General features: G+C 33.4%; 1 protein-coding gene across 1 annotated transcript in view; it reads left to right on the top strand.

The window, feature by feature from the left end:
- The window catches only part of LOC138709112 (DDB1- and CUL4-associated factor 10 homolog), a 47,930-nt gene extending 31,033 nt beyond the window's left edge, over positions 1-16,897 (top strand). The window contains exon 6 of the mRNA XM_069839644.1: positions 707-16,897. Coding sequence (XP_069695745.1) covers positions 707-2,221 — 1,515 coding nt within the window. The 3' untranslated portion in view covers positions 2,222-16,897. The remainder of the gene's footprint in view (positions 1-706) is intronic.
- The last annotated feature ends 2,258 nt before the right edge of the window (positions 16,898-19,155 follow it).

The raw sequence follows: 19,155 nt of genomic DNA, 5'->3' as shown, positions 1-19,155 counted from the left end.
TGATGGTTTTCAAGGTTTTCCTATCAAACACACCCCCCTCTTCCAACTTAACCAGGCAAGGCATCTGAGTTGTTGGCTATAAATGTCAGCAGTTATGGTTACATTTCTGGAAAGCAATTCGTAGTACATCATGCCTTCTTTATCCCACCAGACGCATAACATTATCTTCTGTGTATGGACACTAACTTTTGTACAGAGTGTTGTGTGTTGAAACAACAGAACCATTTTCTTCCAGTGCTTTTTCCCATGGCATTCTCCCCATACATGGCACAAATGTTTTGAACCATCTCCTCTGCCTTTGCTCCTCTATTGAACTAAACAGAAGAATATGTTGGTAGTGTTTTTTTTTTTTTCCACTTAACGCACTACCTTCTTTAGACCACAAATAGAACAGACTTTCTTAAAATCCGCAAAATTCAAGGCGTATTTACAAGCACAATACTCCAAATAACAAACGATAAATAATCTCCTAACAACGCAGTGTTGTGATGAACAAAAATGCTAGAACTTAGGCATCAATCTAATATATGTTTGGAAGTATAAGCATATAAATGATACCTTTTTTTTTTTTATATACGATAGTATTCTTTTATGATGAACTTAGCTAATGTGAGTGGGGGATTTATATTTTAGTTTTTGTTTCTGAGTGTCCTGACGAAATTTATTCTGTTTGCAACTGTAAACAAGTGTGATGCTTTTCTTGTAGTGGACCTGCGTGCATGACATCCAGGACAGAGAACCATCAGAGGGAGAAAACGAATCTGGCTGTGAAACAGATCATGAAGATGACGAGTGTTCGCAAGGTAGTGATGATAAGACGTCTTCTGGTCGACCTGCCAGGCGAAATGTTCCTGAAAGTGACAGTGACAGTGATACTGAGAGCTTCAGTCGTCATCGACGCATCCATCGTCTACAGACTGCTGTGACAGGATTGACATCTTCCCTGGTTATTGGTCCTGACTCGCGGGCGCGCATTGTGAGGCCTATGGTGGAGTTACGAATGGATTCAATACCGACAGTGCAAGCAGCTGCTAGCTCGTCCTCATTTGCAGCAGCTGTTGTAGAGGGGGGAGCAGCTGCCCGAACATCTGGGGCAGGAAGGAATGATGATGGCATTCCAGTAGATACGAGACGTAGAGGAACAGTTGGTGATATTGGGCGGCGTGGACTATCTCCAGCAAATGTAGAGCTGCATGTGTCATCAGCGGATGTGTGGGAAGCACTTGTTGCTATCAGAGAAGCACGTGTTCGTAGGGAGAGGGAACGAGAACGTGCAGAGCGTGAACGAAGCATTAGCATGAGAATACGTGCCAACATAGAGCAGCGGGGAGGTTCACAAGCTTCTGTTGCCGTGGCAAATGGTCCTGCGAGTGTGGAGCGACCAGGTGTAGTCAGGATTGTAGTGAGGCGTAGTAATATTGAAGGCGCGGGTGGCTCAGTTGATATCAGTAGTAGTACAGGTCCCAGTAGCTCTGCAGCTCATCATCCAGGTGAAGGTGGTAGTGAGAGAGGTGTTCGGAGACGGCACCAGGAAGGGGGACCAAGTGAGCAAGGAACAGAAGGCTCGAGGGAAGCTGCTAATGGTGGTAGTTCTGAAAACTCGGCATCTGGCAGTTCTCTCACCAATGCTCTTGCCGCTGTGATCTCTGCAACCAGTGCAGTGATGGCTGCAACTACATCTGTCATGTCCACTACAACTGCAAACCAGGGGACCAATACCAACTCGGAGAGGGAGTGGAACAGGGAGGGCAATGTTCTCCGATCCCTCGCACCCAGTGGACCAACATCAAGCAGAACCGTTCTGTACATCGACAACAATGCAGTCCATTCCAGCAGCACAAGAGGTGGTTACAGGTTGAACAGTGGTTCCAGTTATGAAATACCACGCAATCAACATATACATCAGAACGTGAAGAGACTTACACATTATATAGAAGAGCCAAATGTTGGGAAGGGTTTCATTAAAGAACTATGCTTCTCTGCAGATGGGCGTTTGATCTGCTCTCCATTTGGCTATGGTGTTCGACTGCTGGCATTCTCTCCGGAGTGTGCAGAGCTTTCGACATGTGTACCACCAAAACCACCTGTTCAATTGTATGAACTAGCAACAAATGTCTGTCATGCAGACATTGTCGTTAGCACCAAATTTTCTCCTCAACATTGTCTATTAGTGTCTGGGTGTCTGAGTGGAAAGATTGTTTGGCATCAGCCTGTTGTGTAGGTACTAACAGCTTAAGGAGCAGACGAGGACCAATTGTCACACAAATAAACCTATTGGCTAGTGGTAGCTGTCTAAGGAAACTGCTCATGGGCAATTGACTGTCAGAGGACCAATACCAGGATCTTTGGTTACTGGTAGCTGTGCATCTGCTGTTGCTTGGGAGCATATGACTGGGCATGGACCAATTTCCATGAAAAATAAAATGACTAGTGGTAGCAGTCTGCGTCTGCATGAGCTTACTGACACAACCAGGACATTTGATGCACCAGTGCTTGCTTATTTGGCTGTGGAGACTGGAGTCTTGGTTCTAGTATCAGCATGCTTAAACCTGCACTGTTTGGATACTGCAGCTGTGATAAGGCTGTCAAGCATCCAATACATTAAAAAAAAAAAAAAAAGAAAAATAGGAAAATTGAAGTATGGAATATTGTTTGTAACTATTTTAAAAAGAAACATGATGAAAAATGTTGAAAAACAAGTATAGGTAAGTAAATTAGAGGACTGAGATTTGTGATGTGTTACTTACTTTGCCATATTCACTGGTATGGGATATAGAGAAAGCAGAGTTTCAGTATAACTACATACATCTTTGAACATTGTCCATAATTATGTGTATGTAGTGTAGAAAAAGTAATGCTTACTTACAGTGTTTATGAATGAAATAGCTTACATTAAGTTCCATAAGTGAAGTTTATTTTGGCTGGAAGGCAATTTTTACTCCACCGTATGGTATAAATACGGTAACATTATACTGAATGGAAAGTATAGATGACTTATTGTGAAGAACTTTTAATCTTTGTTAGCACATGCACTTACGTTATTTGAAACAATTTTCTTAAATACAACTTTTCACCTTATAACATGTGTATTAAAGTTTAATTTAGTCCATTAAGTGTCTTCATTATTGGACCTTACTCAAGATGGATATAAGATACATAGAAGGAAAGGCAAACAATCATTACCGAAACCTTTTCTGCATTTTTTTTTTTTTTTTTTTTTTTTGGTTTGTTTTAGTTTTAATGTTCACGCACAACATATATATTCAGTTTTCAAATGGGTATAAATAACTTACCATTGACAAAAAGTGATACTGCTATGAAATGATTATGTTTCATTAGATAAAATCCATGTCGTGAATTTTGCCCTGTGTAAGTTTAAATGACTAATAGTTACTTGATTTTTACTGTTGGTTATTTGATTTTTAACACAAATAGATCTCAGTTTTATACCATCCTCCTACACCACTTTAAGAATAACGGGTATTAAATATTTGGAAATCAATACTTCTTTGATATATATAGGGCTCCACTGTATTATATATAGTATGTAAAATTCAAAAGATTAGCTGCGATTTTTTGAGAAAACATGGAAAAAATATTCGTTATTTTTCTTACGTTCAGTTACTATGTTTGGTGAACAGGTTCATTACTTTGCAACCATGATTAAAATAACTTCCTTTGGATACATATTTTTTAGTCAATAATTCAAACTATAACAATTCTTGCTTCAGCATATTGACTTATAACATGTTTTGCATGTGACCATTGTAATGCAATAAGTAGATGAAAGGAAACATACATAACTGTTATTGGTTTGTAAAGCCTGTGTTATGCTAGCTGTATTTGTATGTGAAGGGTTTGCGGGAAAAACGATGAATGTCACAATTCCGTTAAGGTTGATGTCATTATCTAATTCAATGGATTACTACGAAATTTAGTGTTGTTCTTATGAAAATTGATAAAAAGGAGAATTACCACCACGAATACAGTAATCCTTTCCTTTATTTTCTATAGAAACAGCAATACATCTTGCAGTTATAGACTCAATTAGACCATTATCTAATCCTTAACAGAAATGTGACATTCATCGTTTTTCCCACAAACCCTTCATGTGTGTGTTATCTGATGATGAGTTAAATTTATTTACTTATTGTTTTTCTGTCAATTGGTAATTTAAATTTTATTGTTTTATAATACATTTCCGTTATTTTCTTTGGACATTGGATGCCATTTATATCAGGCATAGAAGGGCTATATTTGGATATCATTATACTGGAGTAGACATTAATTCTTGTACTTACTGTTTAGACATGCATGAATTTTAATTTTAGGTATTAAAATTAGAAAGAAATTAATAGAGTAACTGCAGAAACACTCTAATTCAGAATTCCTTACTTCATCATTTCATAAACTTACAGTTCAGTTTCTTTTACTTCTTAACCCATGTTAATGTTCACAGATGCGACTTAAAAAAAGGCTCTTGAAAGAAAAGTAGTGCAAGTCAACAGGGATTAAATAAGGGCATACGGTTGAAATATAATTAAGATGTAAGTTCAAATATTTACAGATAGAATTTTTTGTTTATCTATCTATATAAATTCTATACATTTATATTACATCTAGTTGTTCATCTTTTATTTTTAAAGAACATAATTATGTACTTATGCTGCTTTTCATTAAAGGGATTCTTCATTTTTCAACCTATTTTACTTAATCTGAAGTGACTCTAGAAGCAGCAAGCTTTATATTCCAACGAACTTGATCGAAATATCTTCAATTTAATGTTAAAAACATTGCTTTTAGAGAAAAATTAAATTTCAGGCTTTTGTTTATTGTAGTCAAAATATTTTGGCAAAATAGTATAGAATTCATGCTTGTTCACAGACTTATTTAAATGTAATCGAAAACATACAGTGTTTTGTTATGAAAAAATTATGAAACAGCAGTTTTTTGCCCTGTGTTTAATATGAGCATGCTAAGAAAAGATCATACATTTAATATAAGCATGCTAAGAAACGATCATGTTTGCCAATAACAGAATAACAATGTTTGCTCTTGTGGCTTGTATTGAGGTAATTGATATACAGAGAAAGTATGGAAGAGATACCACAAATCTGAGAGAAGTTTAAGAAAATTTTAATTAAACTGATCTCATTTATTATTTGGTTTGGTTTTTCTAAATGATTAAGGCTTACTAGCAGTTATAGCTCTTAAAATGTTCTCCTTGTGCTATTAATTATTTATGTTCCTATTAAACATATCTCTTATATTCATAGCTTAGATATTAATTGGAGTTAACATTCGAATTTATACCTGCGTGAAGAAAATAAATATTTGATATACAGATTATTTCAAATTATTAAATTCTTGAAATTGGAAGAATTATTTATGTTTTGCATGCACTTTCACAAGAAGACATTGGTACTTTATATAAGCTTTTTATCATTAAATTATGTGTACAGACAAGGAATATTGTAGAGTAGAGGAATAGTTTCAAAAAACGTGATATCTACCTAATCCTAAAACAGCAGAAATCGAAGTCTTATGTATAATTTGAAGACAGTGTACAATTACACCTGTATAATGTAAACTCTTCAGGTTCGTGTTTGGAATGGTCAGCTAAAATATGAAAAGTTATTATTAGAAATTACACTAGCATGATGCGGACACCCTCATTCTACGATAGGGGCAAGACAAGATCGCGTAATGCACCTGGTAAAGTTTAACGAAAATGTTAAGTGTGAGATAGTGAGATACACTTCTACCCATAGCTTTTCCATGTGTAAAATATTGGTTTGTTCTGTTTGCTATTAGTTACTATTCAACTGGTCTGTAGTAACATTACATACAGTGTTCCGAGAGTTTTGTTTTAGAGTATTATTGTGTTGTCAGTAAAAGCCAAATTGGAGTTCATATGGTTAAGACTGTTTTAATATTTTTTAAGGATATTATACTAGTGAGGTATTGTTAAAGCAGTTCCACCAAATTCGTATTAGAAGTGCAAATATTATATTTATGATTTTGTTTAACATGGGCAATAAAATCATTCATACTCCTGTGAACTTGTATTTTTTATTATTATTGGTATCCTTGTTAGCTGGCGTCATCTCACCAAATGATCTGGGATCCAGAACCTGGTAAATCAGTTGAAATTTATGATGCACACTGTAGCTGTGGGACGAGTTATCACAGATCCTTCTGTTTTCATAGTTATTTCCATCCTCCTGTTATTTTGTTACCTTATATGATCTCATTGACTCAATATCTTTGTAGGAGAAAAGAATGTTAAGTAAAATATTAACTTACCTCACCTGTGACTCAATACTGTAATTTATGTTTACTTCCAGTGCTAGTGACGTTAGATATTCTATTTGTCTCACATCTTATTAGAACTTTTAAAGACTTAATAAAATTAGGCCCTGTACACAAAACCTCCAGCTCTTTTTATAGAAGCTCAAGTTTTAATAAAATAACAGAATGGAGAAGGGAAGTTGTTAAAATAATATTTTATTAAAAGATTTTACATTGAAATTGAATTCGGAGTTAATACATCTTTATGAATCTTGATGAATTTCGCCAGAAATTGCTCCTCCTGACTACAGCCATGTTGACCACTGCTCCTTCTTCTGGTTTGGTAGCTGGTACTTTGTCATGCTAGTGTTGATGTTATTGCTAGTAGTGCAGTGTGGCAAATCTCTAAAATTGTTTTAATGCATATGTGCTGATAAGCAATCGTCTTGTGTATTTAGTTTAAATGTGACTTATATTTCCTCTGGTTGATTTTTCGTAATGTTGTTCTTCATATTGTACCAGCCTTTATTTTCTGCTTTGTTTTACCGGTCTGATGCAATTTTTGCTTCAATCTCTCTACTTGTCTATTACTTTCTTCTAGGAATGTTTGATTAATCCATTGAAAGTTTTTTTTTCTTAAGAGTTATAAATTTTTTGTTTTGGTTTCTAATCACTATAGTCTTATTTGTTCTTTGAAAATTTGTTTCGTGTTATCGATAAGATTGTAGTTTCGAATGTATAAATTATACATTTATTTGGTAAGTGTCATCCAGGCAGGTTTTTAATGGTTACTCAGTGGTTTCTGTTTCACTGTCAGAATTATTGGTATTTAGTTTCACCAATACCTGACATAGTGTACAAATAATGAGGTACACACTGCTCATAAACATAATTTAAATTGTACATTGAAATTATTACTTCTGTATCTTTTCTGCCCCACTTCTGTCCTCCGAGATTTTGTGGATAGATGCACTGTAAATTTAGATGACTGAAGAATTATCATATACATTTAACAGCCAGAAGATATTTACTTTTACACATTCCTCATGAATTAAATGTAGTGACACATGGATAGTTTTGTGGAATGCATTAATACATTTTGTTAAATCAGAAGAAACTTGTTGTGGTTTCTTTGAATTAGCATCTTAATGCTGGAGATTTAGAAACCCAAACCACAATAGTATGAAGTCTCATGATCTTTGAATCATGTTCATATAATGTTCTTAAAGGCCATTAACTTTACACTATTTTTTTTTATTTCAAACTACTATTTTACTGACATTTTGACAGCTTCATACAGTAAACTTGTTTTATATTTCTTTACCAGACCTAATTGTTCTGTGTACTTACATGCTTCATAGTTTCTACATTATATGATGAAAGAGGAATGGAACGGAGAAAAATTCTCTCCGGCGCCGGGATTTGAACCCGGGTTTTCAGCGCTAAGTGCTGATGCTTTATCCATTACTCTTTCATCGTATGATGACGCAGAATATCTGCATGGAAATATCATATGTACTTCGGTACATTAAAATAATATATATATATTTCCTATATTGTGTTGCACTATATATGGAAGTCATCTGTAGCACTACGCATTCAATGTTACAAGACTGCAGGGTGCTGATGTCATCACTGTCGTTATATACAAGACATTTTAGACAATTACAGAGTAGGCATTGAGGGGTTCAGAGCTTTCATGAAGGGAGAGACATACACTGCTAATTTGAGGAATCACCACTGGTCAATTTACAACAGATGGGTAATAAAGGTATAACATTATTGCTTGTAAATATACCTTTATCGAAGATTCTAGGTATACATAATAGATCGTGTACGAATTTTATAGGGTAAAGCAACTGTGACAAGACCTTTTCGAACTAGAAGGGTTTCCACTAACAGTCTGATTTCATAATTTTAGCCATTCTTGTTAACAAGGGTTGGAGTAATAAATAAGTCATATAAATAACAATAATTGAAGAGCTTTCTCGCAAAACGAGTTAAGTCCACAAAAAATGGAAAAAAAAAAAAAAAAAAGAAGACGTTTTGCTGTATTTCTATTATTCTTTGCAAATTGTCAGAGATTTGCTGTACGTTTTCCCTCAAAACTCACTTCTGTGAAGTAAATATTGAATCAGAGATATGACGATTTCATGCAAAACATGTTAAGTCTATAGCCCGATTTCCATCGAAACACTTTAAGTCCTTCCTGCATTTGTGCAGCAAACAAAAATCTTTAGCACCTTCACATTTGTTCAGGAAACAGAAGTTCTTCGTGCATGTGCATTTGTTTAGGAAACAGCTGAGTATTAATATGGCTGCTGCTAGCCAAGACATGGAGAATGACAGATAATGATAGTGGCAAATAGGGAGTTACAAGTGAAATAGAACTAGCGATTCGTATTATCGACCAGAAGATATGCAGGAGATGGCAAGCGACTATGAGGTGAGTCAAAGTATCAGGTTTACATGGTTCTGCATACTGCTACAAATTTAGCCCTGTTATTGTGAGATCGCCATTGACCCTAGGGTTGGTCTCGGTAGTGTAGTTGGTATAGCACTGGCCTTCTGTGCTCGAGGTTGCGGGTTCGATCCCGGCCCAGGTTGATGGTGAGCATCGTTAAATAAATCATAATTTAAATTTTTTTTACCTTAGGCAGTTGGTAGCATCTTTTTACATGTAGAGGTGTATGATGAGAATTTTGAATAAATATAAGATATCAATTTACAAACACAAACATGTTTTGTACTATTTCTGGGATTTTGATCAATAAAAAGCATCATACAGAATTTGTATTAATTTATTTCTTTAGAAAACAGTCCTATTTAAAAAGTAGGTTTAAACTGAGGATTTATTATTTTATCTAAGCTATTTTGTGTACAACAGTAAGAAGCCATCAGGGAACATCCAGCATAAATCGAAATAACATCCACAATTTTTTTGTCCTTCCTGTTAAATTACTGAAAATGGACTTAATTCGTTTTGGAAGAAAGCTCTTCAATTGTACATGGCAAACATTTTTGTTATTGGTTTTGTTTTCACTCAACTTTATATTTTACTTTATGGGTCAATTATTTTGTAGAGTAATTTGTGCATGATTTGGATTAGCAGTAAATTTGTTATTAATTTCTTAGATTCTAACACCATTATGTTCTGAATAATAATAGAATGAGCAACATCTTGTATGACTCATCATTTTTTGTTGTCATTGCTGTCTGTTACTTTCATTCTGGTCTTGCTCTCATTTTAGCAGTTCAGAATAACTTTCGTTAACACAGTAAAGATATCGTAAAATTATTCAGTGATTATAAGTGTTAAAAGAGTGTATCAAACAATAAATAATAGTTCAGAATAATTATGGCGAATTTATTTTTTTTTTCTGGCAGTTACCGCATCATGGCTGCAATATACAAAAATGATGAATTAAAATCCTTTCGCATACCTTGTCATCTCTCTTGTTAGATCTTTACATGATGCGCATTGGGTTAATTTTGAGTTTATAATTAACATTTTCGTTTTTATGTACCAAGAGTTAGTACTGCAAATATTTCTAACTGGTTTTTGTTAGTTGGTATATTATATTCTTCAAAACAGTCATTCAACCATATGGACTTCCAAAGGTATTTGTTTAAGTGCTGGTCTGGTGTGAAATATTTAGAAAAAAAATTAAAGTAACAAGCTTTGATGGTCCGTTAATATCATTGCAAAAGATCCTTGTGCCATATAATGGTAAAGTATGATTGTATGTCATGTTTGTACCAATTCATCAATGAAAGATAATCATTTGATTGAAATAAAAAAAAGAAGGGATTGTGTCAGTGTGAATTCATGAGTATATACTCAGCTGTTTTTCTTGATAATGAAACAGTGACTATGAATAATTTTGTTTCCTTTTTATTATTTCTCTTGAAACTTTTTATTTTGTTAATTTTATGTTGGCTTCAGAAAGGATTGAAATATTTGCTATGATATATTCCTACATTTTCATAACATTCTTTAGAAATTACATGTACCAACACGAATAAGGTAAATGTGTTCGTGTTAGTGTACAGAGAGTTCCTATGAAATGAAAACTGGTCCCACTCCACTCTTTACTGCTCAGCTTCCTCAGGATGGGCCCTCCGCACTAGAGTCACTAAGCTGACAGGATGTTATTACTTGGCACCAACCTGCATAGGAACTCTGTACTTTCGGTTTTAATGTAATGTGTTAATATTTTCTTCTGCAGATTTCTTTTAATTTTATGAATTTGTATAGAAAGCTCTCTTACTTAAATCTCATTCAAAGTATGTATTTTAGACGAAAGAAACATTATGTTATATGGTATAATAGTTTAAATTAAATAGAGCTTACTTCAGCATTATTCCCTTTTGTTTGGTAATAACAGTCTACCTATAGCATGATAAATTGATGTCTAGTACATAGACAGTAGTTTCTGGTTATCATTTACTAAATTCACTGCGAAAATGGTTTCTGTTGAATGAGAGAATCATAAATCACATCCACTACATTTCTGGTTATTTCCTTCTTCATTGCTTTGAAAATATGTTTTATATGGCATACTGAAAGAAATATGTATTTAAATAATCATCACATTTTGTTTTTCTGTTCATTAAGTGATGGCATACCTTATCATAGGTGAATTTCTTGACACTTTCACTAAGACATGTGAGATCAGTTTTAGTACATTATATTCATATTTCAAACATAAGTATCGGTAATTAATGACAGTGCTATTTAATGTTTTGGATGTAAAATATACATTTTTTTGTGCGTGTGTTTTGCCACCACTTGCTTTTCTTTCTCACGGTTGCATTTTTTTTTATGAAAGAAGTTACAGATATCTTGCATATAAACTAATTTTTTAATAAAAAAGCCGCCCTAAATAAGAGTTCGAATAGATCAGCCTACTAATCAATTCATAAAGAATAATCTTGAAAACCAATTGTGTGACAATTTGAAAGGGAAAAGAAAACATTAAGATAAATGATATGAAAACATAGGAAATCATTTACAATAAAAGTTTGTTGGGTACAAATGATTACTAATTATAGCTAAGGATAATTTTAACACATGAGATCCTATGGCATCAATCATTGCATCAGAAATTGTAAATTGTTTAAGTTGATTTGAATTACTTTGTCATATTTATTGTTTCTTTCATTCTTTGAGTAAGCTTAGTTTGAAGAAATGTGGGCCTAATATTCATTTAGAAAGTTAGTTTAATTTTTAATTGTTGTTACAGCTAGGTAAAAGACTTACTGAACACATCAGGATTTAATTGAATGATTATCTAAATTTTAATATTGGGTATTAACTGTTGGTTTATTTTGTGGGAAATTTTTGTTTTAAAATCAAGTGAATTTCATTGTAACTAATTTTGTTTTGGATTGGGTGTTTGTTTCTTCTGTAGAATTACTGTACGATGATAGATACACAAAAGAGATAGAATTCTTATAACTAAAAAAAAAATATATAAAATAAAATAAATAAATAAAATCTTTACCGAAGGTGTGATTTTAAATATATGAAAATTTTAAATATAATTCTGGTTGCTTCCCATATTACATTTCTTACATCCATTCTCGTCATTGTTTTACTGTAAGACTGATAAGTGACATTATCTTATAAAAACAGCAGTTATTTAAGGTAATTTGGTACGGAAGTAATTTAAGAATTTTTTAAACTTAAAGCTGTAATATTCTTATATATTCTTCTTGTAAAACTTAAATTTTGGTAAACATGTTCGTAGCTAGTACAATAGAATTAATGCCAGTTAGTTCTCTTGAGCTCGTGAAATAGTTTTAATTACCTTCTTCAGTTCTTGTCTCTTCTTCTCCCAAAATTCTGTTTGGTTGTCAGTCTATTAAAAATTTGTTGTCTGGCAATGTATAATTTTTATCTGGATTTTCTTTTTTCTAAAATGGTAGCTGTGGATCTTGTAATTCATAATCATAACTAATGACTTACAGCTAACAGAACCTGATTTTGTTCCAATTTGAAAGCTTTTGTCCATGAACTTTTCTGTCCATGTCCTGCTCCAATATTATGTTTATTCTAGGTTTTTTAGATTTACTTCTAATATGTCTTCCTGTAGATACTGAATAGCTGTCTTGTATGAACACTGTATAGTCATTTCATTAGCGACACTTGCCAACTAAAGTTTCTTCAGAACCACCACATTCTGAAGTTCAGGCGAGATGTTTCCAATAACATGACCACTCATTGCAGCTACTCTATGTTACAAAAAGAACTATTTATTATTTATGAACAGTTTTCTGATTCCATCTTGAGAAAGGTTTAGTTCAATTCATCAAATAAAATTTCACGGAATATTTATTATGTATCTTTTTGTGTTAAATTTTACCGTACCTGGTTAACATGTTTCAACCTGTTATGAGTCATCTTCAGAATTAATTGGTGCTGCTCTTGGCGCCTTTTGTTTGTGTTTCCTATGGGGGTGTGTTTGTGTAGTGTGGAGTGGAGTCAAAGAGTGTTGTGTGTTTTCTGAAATTTAGTTGTGTGTTGAGAATTTTATTTAAATGTGTTTTTGTGTGTGTATATATTTCGTATTGTTATAGTATGTTTAATTTTTGGCTTTTTGGTTGAATATATAGAATTTCCATGTCTGTGTTTATGTCTTTGTAGGTGTGGTTATATAGACACACAAAAATACATCCAAATGAAATTCTCAATACACAACTCAATTTCAGAACACACTCTTTGACTCCACATTACACTACACAAACACACCCCCACAGGAAACAAACAAAAGACGCCAAGACCAGCACCAACCAGTTCTGAAGATGACCCATAACAGACTGAAACATGTTAACCAGGTACGGTAAAATTTAACACGAGAAAGACACATAATAAATATTCCATGTGATACAGTGTTAAAAGTTGTGTAATCAAAATGTATAAAATTTCAGTTGCAGATTACTTCACTCTGTTATTATGGGATGATGGAACATTGTAATGTGGCAAACAGATTATGATTTACTGCAAATTATAGTGGAATGTTTGTCACATTAATATTACATATTCGGAAAACAGAGATGTTGTACAACATGTGCTACGTATTTTTACTTAAGTATAGGAGATGAAAATATGAAAATTACTTTAAAATACCCTAACTAAATTAAATCTATAGGAAAATTGATTGCAGCTAGACTCAAAAGGAAAGATCTGGCTGGTTAAAAAAAGTGCGAGAATGACACTGTTCAGGTTAAGATGCCACTGATTTCTAGATCTCTGCATTAAATTTTGTCTGAGAGTGTATGTGTGCATATGTGTGCGTGCGTGCGTGCGTGTTTGCTTGGTGATTTGCAAAAGCAGTATCTTTATATTTGCTCATACTCTGAATTTGCTGTTACTTTCCTAAGTTGTATCTTGATCATAGGTGTACATATTGAAATAGGGTTGGAGACTGCAATTTTTAAATGTCCCCTGGTTTATAATATATGTTTGGAAATTTATTAACATTTTTATTAAACTGTATATTACAGTATACACTATTAATAATGAATCGTAAATTGTATGCACTGTTATGTAATATTTACCGATATTAAATAAAATATTCTGTTCTTTCTACTTTCAAATTACACAAAACTTAATGAATAGTAAGGGACACATAAGAAAATTTTTGTATTTTGTCAGAGATGGAATGTGATATGCATAGAGGTTAGGCAACCTGTGTCCTAACAATTAAAACCTGTTTAATCCTGTTACTGTTTGTAGTCAGTCTACTGGAGTGTTGGCACCATTGCGAAAATTACTGTAAATTGGTTCAATTCTATTTAGAGTTCTGTATTGATTACATTACAAAATGGAATGACATCATTATAGCTAATCTTGGGAATAGACTTGGCAGTAAGAGGTAGAGCTCTGCACGGGCTCATGTCAAGCCCGTAGACCTAGGCCCGGCCCATGGGTCTGACTCGGGCTGAAATTCATGTATGCTTGTCGGGCTCGGGTCTTAAAGAAAAGCAGACCTCTAATAAGAGGGCTAAAAGAAATGGATTAAAATGTGTAAACACAGGCTCTTAAAGTTTTTTCGACACTGTTACAGTGTTATCTCTATTTGCTGATAGTAATATTGAAACATAGTTTTCACAATTTTAGATATTCAGTTTGTTATTCTAAAATATGTATGTAAGGTATTTACAAAGTTCAGAGAAAAGTAAATAATCATTTCTGTCCCCTTCCACATCCCGAACTTTATCATCATTTGTTACTCATATACAGCGCAAATTAATGCCCTTTACTTATTGCTGTGCTATTTGCTGTTGTGGAAAGTTGTAGGCATAGTTTTCATTGATTGGAAGTTTTATATAACGTTTGTTGTTGACTTTCAATATCCCATTCCTATTCCTATTTATCCAACATTTAACCATTGTCCAATTTCTCATCAGTGATCTCATGTAAACTTTGCATTTAGCTTTTCCGCTGGTTCCCTCCTTTCTTGTTGATTGGTGAAAACAATGCAATTTTTTTTTGTGGCAACTCATAGATGTCTATCCCTCAAACATGCTTTGTTTGGCTGTTAATCATCAAAGAATTTTGTTTTCCCCATTTGATTAAAAGTATAGACCATAATTTTTCATGGAAAGAAAAATTTAATTAAATATCAATAGACTTACACCGATCCTCGTTGATATCATCATATTCACCAATGTTTTCTACCGAATTGTGTAATATCCTGGTGTAGGCTTATTGATATTTAATTACATTTTTCTTCCTCCTGAAGAAATTATGCTCTATACTGTCACAAGGAGGTTTAATAAAATCAACGACAATATGTTAGAAAATATACTGAAAGCTTGGAGAAAATATGCAGACATGGATAATCTCGCCATATGTATACAAAAATTTTGTGATGCTAAATAATAGCAGTTGAAGAATTTGGAGATATGGAGTATATTGGCTAAGCAACTCAATGAAGAGTATATTATATGAAGCGGATGTCAACTGAATTCGATTAATAATTCATTATCACATTCAGGATATATTAATATATTCATTCATTCATAATTTTCTGTCCAAGGGTAGAATATAATGTGATTGAAATTGTGAACGTTTATAAATAGTCTTTGATAAAATGTGGAAAAAGATAATCAAATATTTTTCTTAATAATAAAGCCAAATTTAATCTTTTTGAGTGTTATAGTATGTCTACTTGAATTGTTCAACTTCATACTAACTTCATTTTTAAAAAAAGTAGCTATTTGCAATATCTTGACAGCTTCCTTTTTTTCACTTCTAATACCATTTTGTAGATCTTTAGTTTAATGTTTCACTATATTTTCGAATTCACAGCATTCATAAAATATGAGTAACAAAGACTGTCGTGAACTATCATGTTATAAAAGTGAAACAAAATATGTTTCTCTTCTCTCTCTCTTACGTTATTGTGGACGCATCATGAATATGTGCAAAAAATTGGCCGAAGTTTCATTGGAGATAAGCACACATTCTCTTACAGCAAGGATTCCTAAACATGGTCACTGTGGCTTCCCGAAAGAAAAAATAAAATTTAAAAAGATGTCAATTAAAGTATTCCATTTAAAATTATAAAACCTTTCCATAATTACTTTTTTATGAATATTAATGAAAACACAATAATCTCTTTGTATAATGATAAGAAATGTTTATTAAGAATGAAAACTTCTAGCTTTCCAACTACAGAACTGCCTCATTGGACAAAGCATAATACACAAAACTGAATTTAAAAGAAAAGAACAGGAAAGATCACAAAAGAGGAACATAGTAGGCTAATTGAACTTATTTATAGGTCTACGATATTTTTACATTTGCATTGTTTAATTTCAAAATAGGCCCATGGATCACGCAAGTTGATTACCTAGTAAGCTAGTTGACTGAATCTTGACCAAAAAAAGGTTAAGAATCTCTGTCTTGTACAGTCGTGTATGCCTTGATATTCTGAAACAATAATTTGTAAAATAACTTATTATCTAATTTCTTTTTAATTCAAAATCAGATTTTTTAATTATAATTAATTAAATTCAATTTCATATCAAGACACAATATTTTTTCAAGATCTACAAAATCGTACTAGATCCACATTGTTATGTTGACATAACATTAAATATCAAAGACTGAAACTTGTGCTGTTGTAAAAAAAAGAAAGTGGAAAAATATATCTTAAAGTCTCAAAGAGCTTTGTAAACACCATTTATAAAATTTGGAAAAATGAACTCGTATATTTGGATCAATTTATAAGATTATAGTGGCCTATTACTTTTCCAGTAGAGTTTCTTGAATTTTCACGACTTGTATGAATTCTTACTTACAGAGAAAATTCATCATAAGAAAATGGTGAAAAGGTTGTATAAGTATACAGTGTACGGTATTTAAGACGTAATTGATCACGTTTAGATATATGCGTGGAAGTGTTTATTTCTGTTTTATTTAATATCTTTGTTGGCTAAGTAATGAATAATGCCTGTCGTGTATTACAAATGATCAAGGGAACTTTATTTTTGACTCAGGTGATTGTAAGTTATGCAGTGTGTATTGTCATATGTTCTGTATAAATACATTTGACTTCAGTTGATTAAAAATAAAGACATACATTTTAGGAAATACATTTTTTATTTAGATAAAGACTGTAGGTGCTTCAAGTACTAATATCACCCTTTTTTCTCGAAAACAACTTACTGACTATTCACGAAAAAAAATTAATAACCAAAGTCTATAATTATAAAGAATCCGTTAGTGATACTTTTATTTCCCGGGACAACTGGAAATAAGGATAACAAGGATGAAATTGAATTTTCAAATTAGAATCTAGGCCTTCTAAGGTATCTTTGGATAGAAGTTTTTCAAAAGAAACAACTTTCATTAAAACTTTTCTTTCTAAATTTTATTCTTTATTCACAATGAAAGAAAAAAATATAAATAAATTGTGATTATGGTATCTCCATTTTGATTATCAGACATGCTGTGTTAAAGAAAAATATATTATGATGTTGGGAACACTCATTCTCACACAACGTTCTTTCATAAGTACTCAAAATGTCCACACCATGTGCCAAACAATACTGTCTGTCCTCCTCACGTCTTGGATTGCTTGGAGGACTTCAGTACTGCTGAGAGACTGCTCTGATTATTTCTTTCATGTCTTCTCTTTTGTTAGATGCAGCTGGTAGACGACTTCATTAATACACCCACACAAAATAGTCATTTGGAGATATGTTGGGAGGGTGGGATAGCCAAGTCAGTGGTCCTTCTTGCCCAATCCACCATCCAGGGCAGCCATTTTCAACCGGTGTGCTGCGAGTAATGGTTAGCTATTTTAACCATGAAATAAGGAAGTCCGGGTTCAAATTCTGGTCGGGACAGGTTATCTAGTTGGGATTTTTTCTGAGGTTTTCTCTCAACCAATCGAAGCAGAAATGCTGGGTAACTTTCCGTGTTGGACCTCGGACTCATTTCACCTTCATTAGTATCATTGCATTAATCATCTTAATAGCTTACAGGTCGACCAGGAGGACATGGCGAACATGGCTATAGGCAGCATGTCGGCTTTAATAAATGGACTGCAGGTGACCGAGGTAGTGTAGCTCCCTTGGATAGATGGCACCTTGGTGAGTCGTGGAATCTACTGCGACATATTCTTTGGTTGAGGATACAGGATATTCAGGCACATGAATTGCGAACAGATGCCATCGATCTGAGGAGGCTGCAGAATAACATCACAGGCAGACGGAGGATCAGGTTTCCAATCAGAACTGGATGCTGTGGCTGAATTGATACGATGACACCATTCAGTGAATCATGTGCTTGAAGAGTGATGCTAAATTGACTTCAACAATCATTCTAACATAATGAGGTTGCACAATAAGCCTAAGGCTGCTGCAGTGTTTGTCTGTGGGCCCTCCTCTTTCGAAGAAAAAAAAAGTGCGCCGCAAATGATTCACTAGTATGCTGCGAGAAAATGAAAACAGTAGCAAAAATTGTAAAATTAAAAGTGAAAAGAATATTAAAAAAGCGTGTCTATTATGCAATATTACTCCTGCTCTTCCAGTCAAGTTAAACGACACAATAATCCCTTTTGCTTTCTATGTTAAAAACCTTGGAGTTTACTTTGATACGCATTTAAACTGGAATAACCAAGTAACCCATATTACCAAAAAAGTGCTTTCCATACTACATTCCTTAAACAGCATTCGAAAATTCCTTCCGCTATCACTCAAGAAAATACTAGTGGAAACACTAGTAATGCCCCACTTCGATTATTGTGATTTTCTACTGACTGACCTCAATGTCAACCAGTCGCAAAAATTACGTGTTCATAATTCTTGTGTTCGCTTTGTCTGCGATGTCCGTCACGCTGACCACATTACTCCATCCTTCCCAACTCTAAACTGGCTACGGCTTAACGAACGTAGAAATTTTCATTCTCTTGTTCTCCTTTTCCAAGTCCTTCACACTTCTACACGTACCTACCTTGCCTCCCGTTTCAATTACCTGTCATCATATCATAATCTCTTCACACGCACGCAAAATAGCCGCATACTAGCCATACCAACACATAAGACATCATCGTATTCATCATCATACACAATCTCGCTCTCGCATTTGTCGAATACCCTACCCAGTGACATCAGAGACAGTCGGAATTTAGTAGCTTTCAAAAGCAGGCTTATTAAGCATTTTCTTACTGCGTAGAGTAGGTTTAATTTTTACTTAATCAATAAAAGAAATGCTTCTCTCTTCTTAACTTTTACAATAAACTGTCTAGCTTTTATTAATCAGTTAATCTTTTAGTACTTTGATTTTTATTGTATTTTTGTAAATTTAATATTAATTGTAATTATAATTGTAATTGTATTCTTAAT

This window comes from Periplaneta americana, chromosome 11 (assembly GCF_040183065.1).
Source record: "Periplaneta americana isolate PAMFEO1 chromosome 11, P.americana_PAMFEO1_priV1, whole genome shotgun sequence".
NCBI classification, from domain to species: Eukaryota; Metazoa; Arthropoda; class Insecta; order Blattodea; family Blattidae; genus Periplaneta; species Periplaneta americana.
This window is presented reverse-complemented; position numbering and strand designations above follow the sequence as displayed.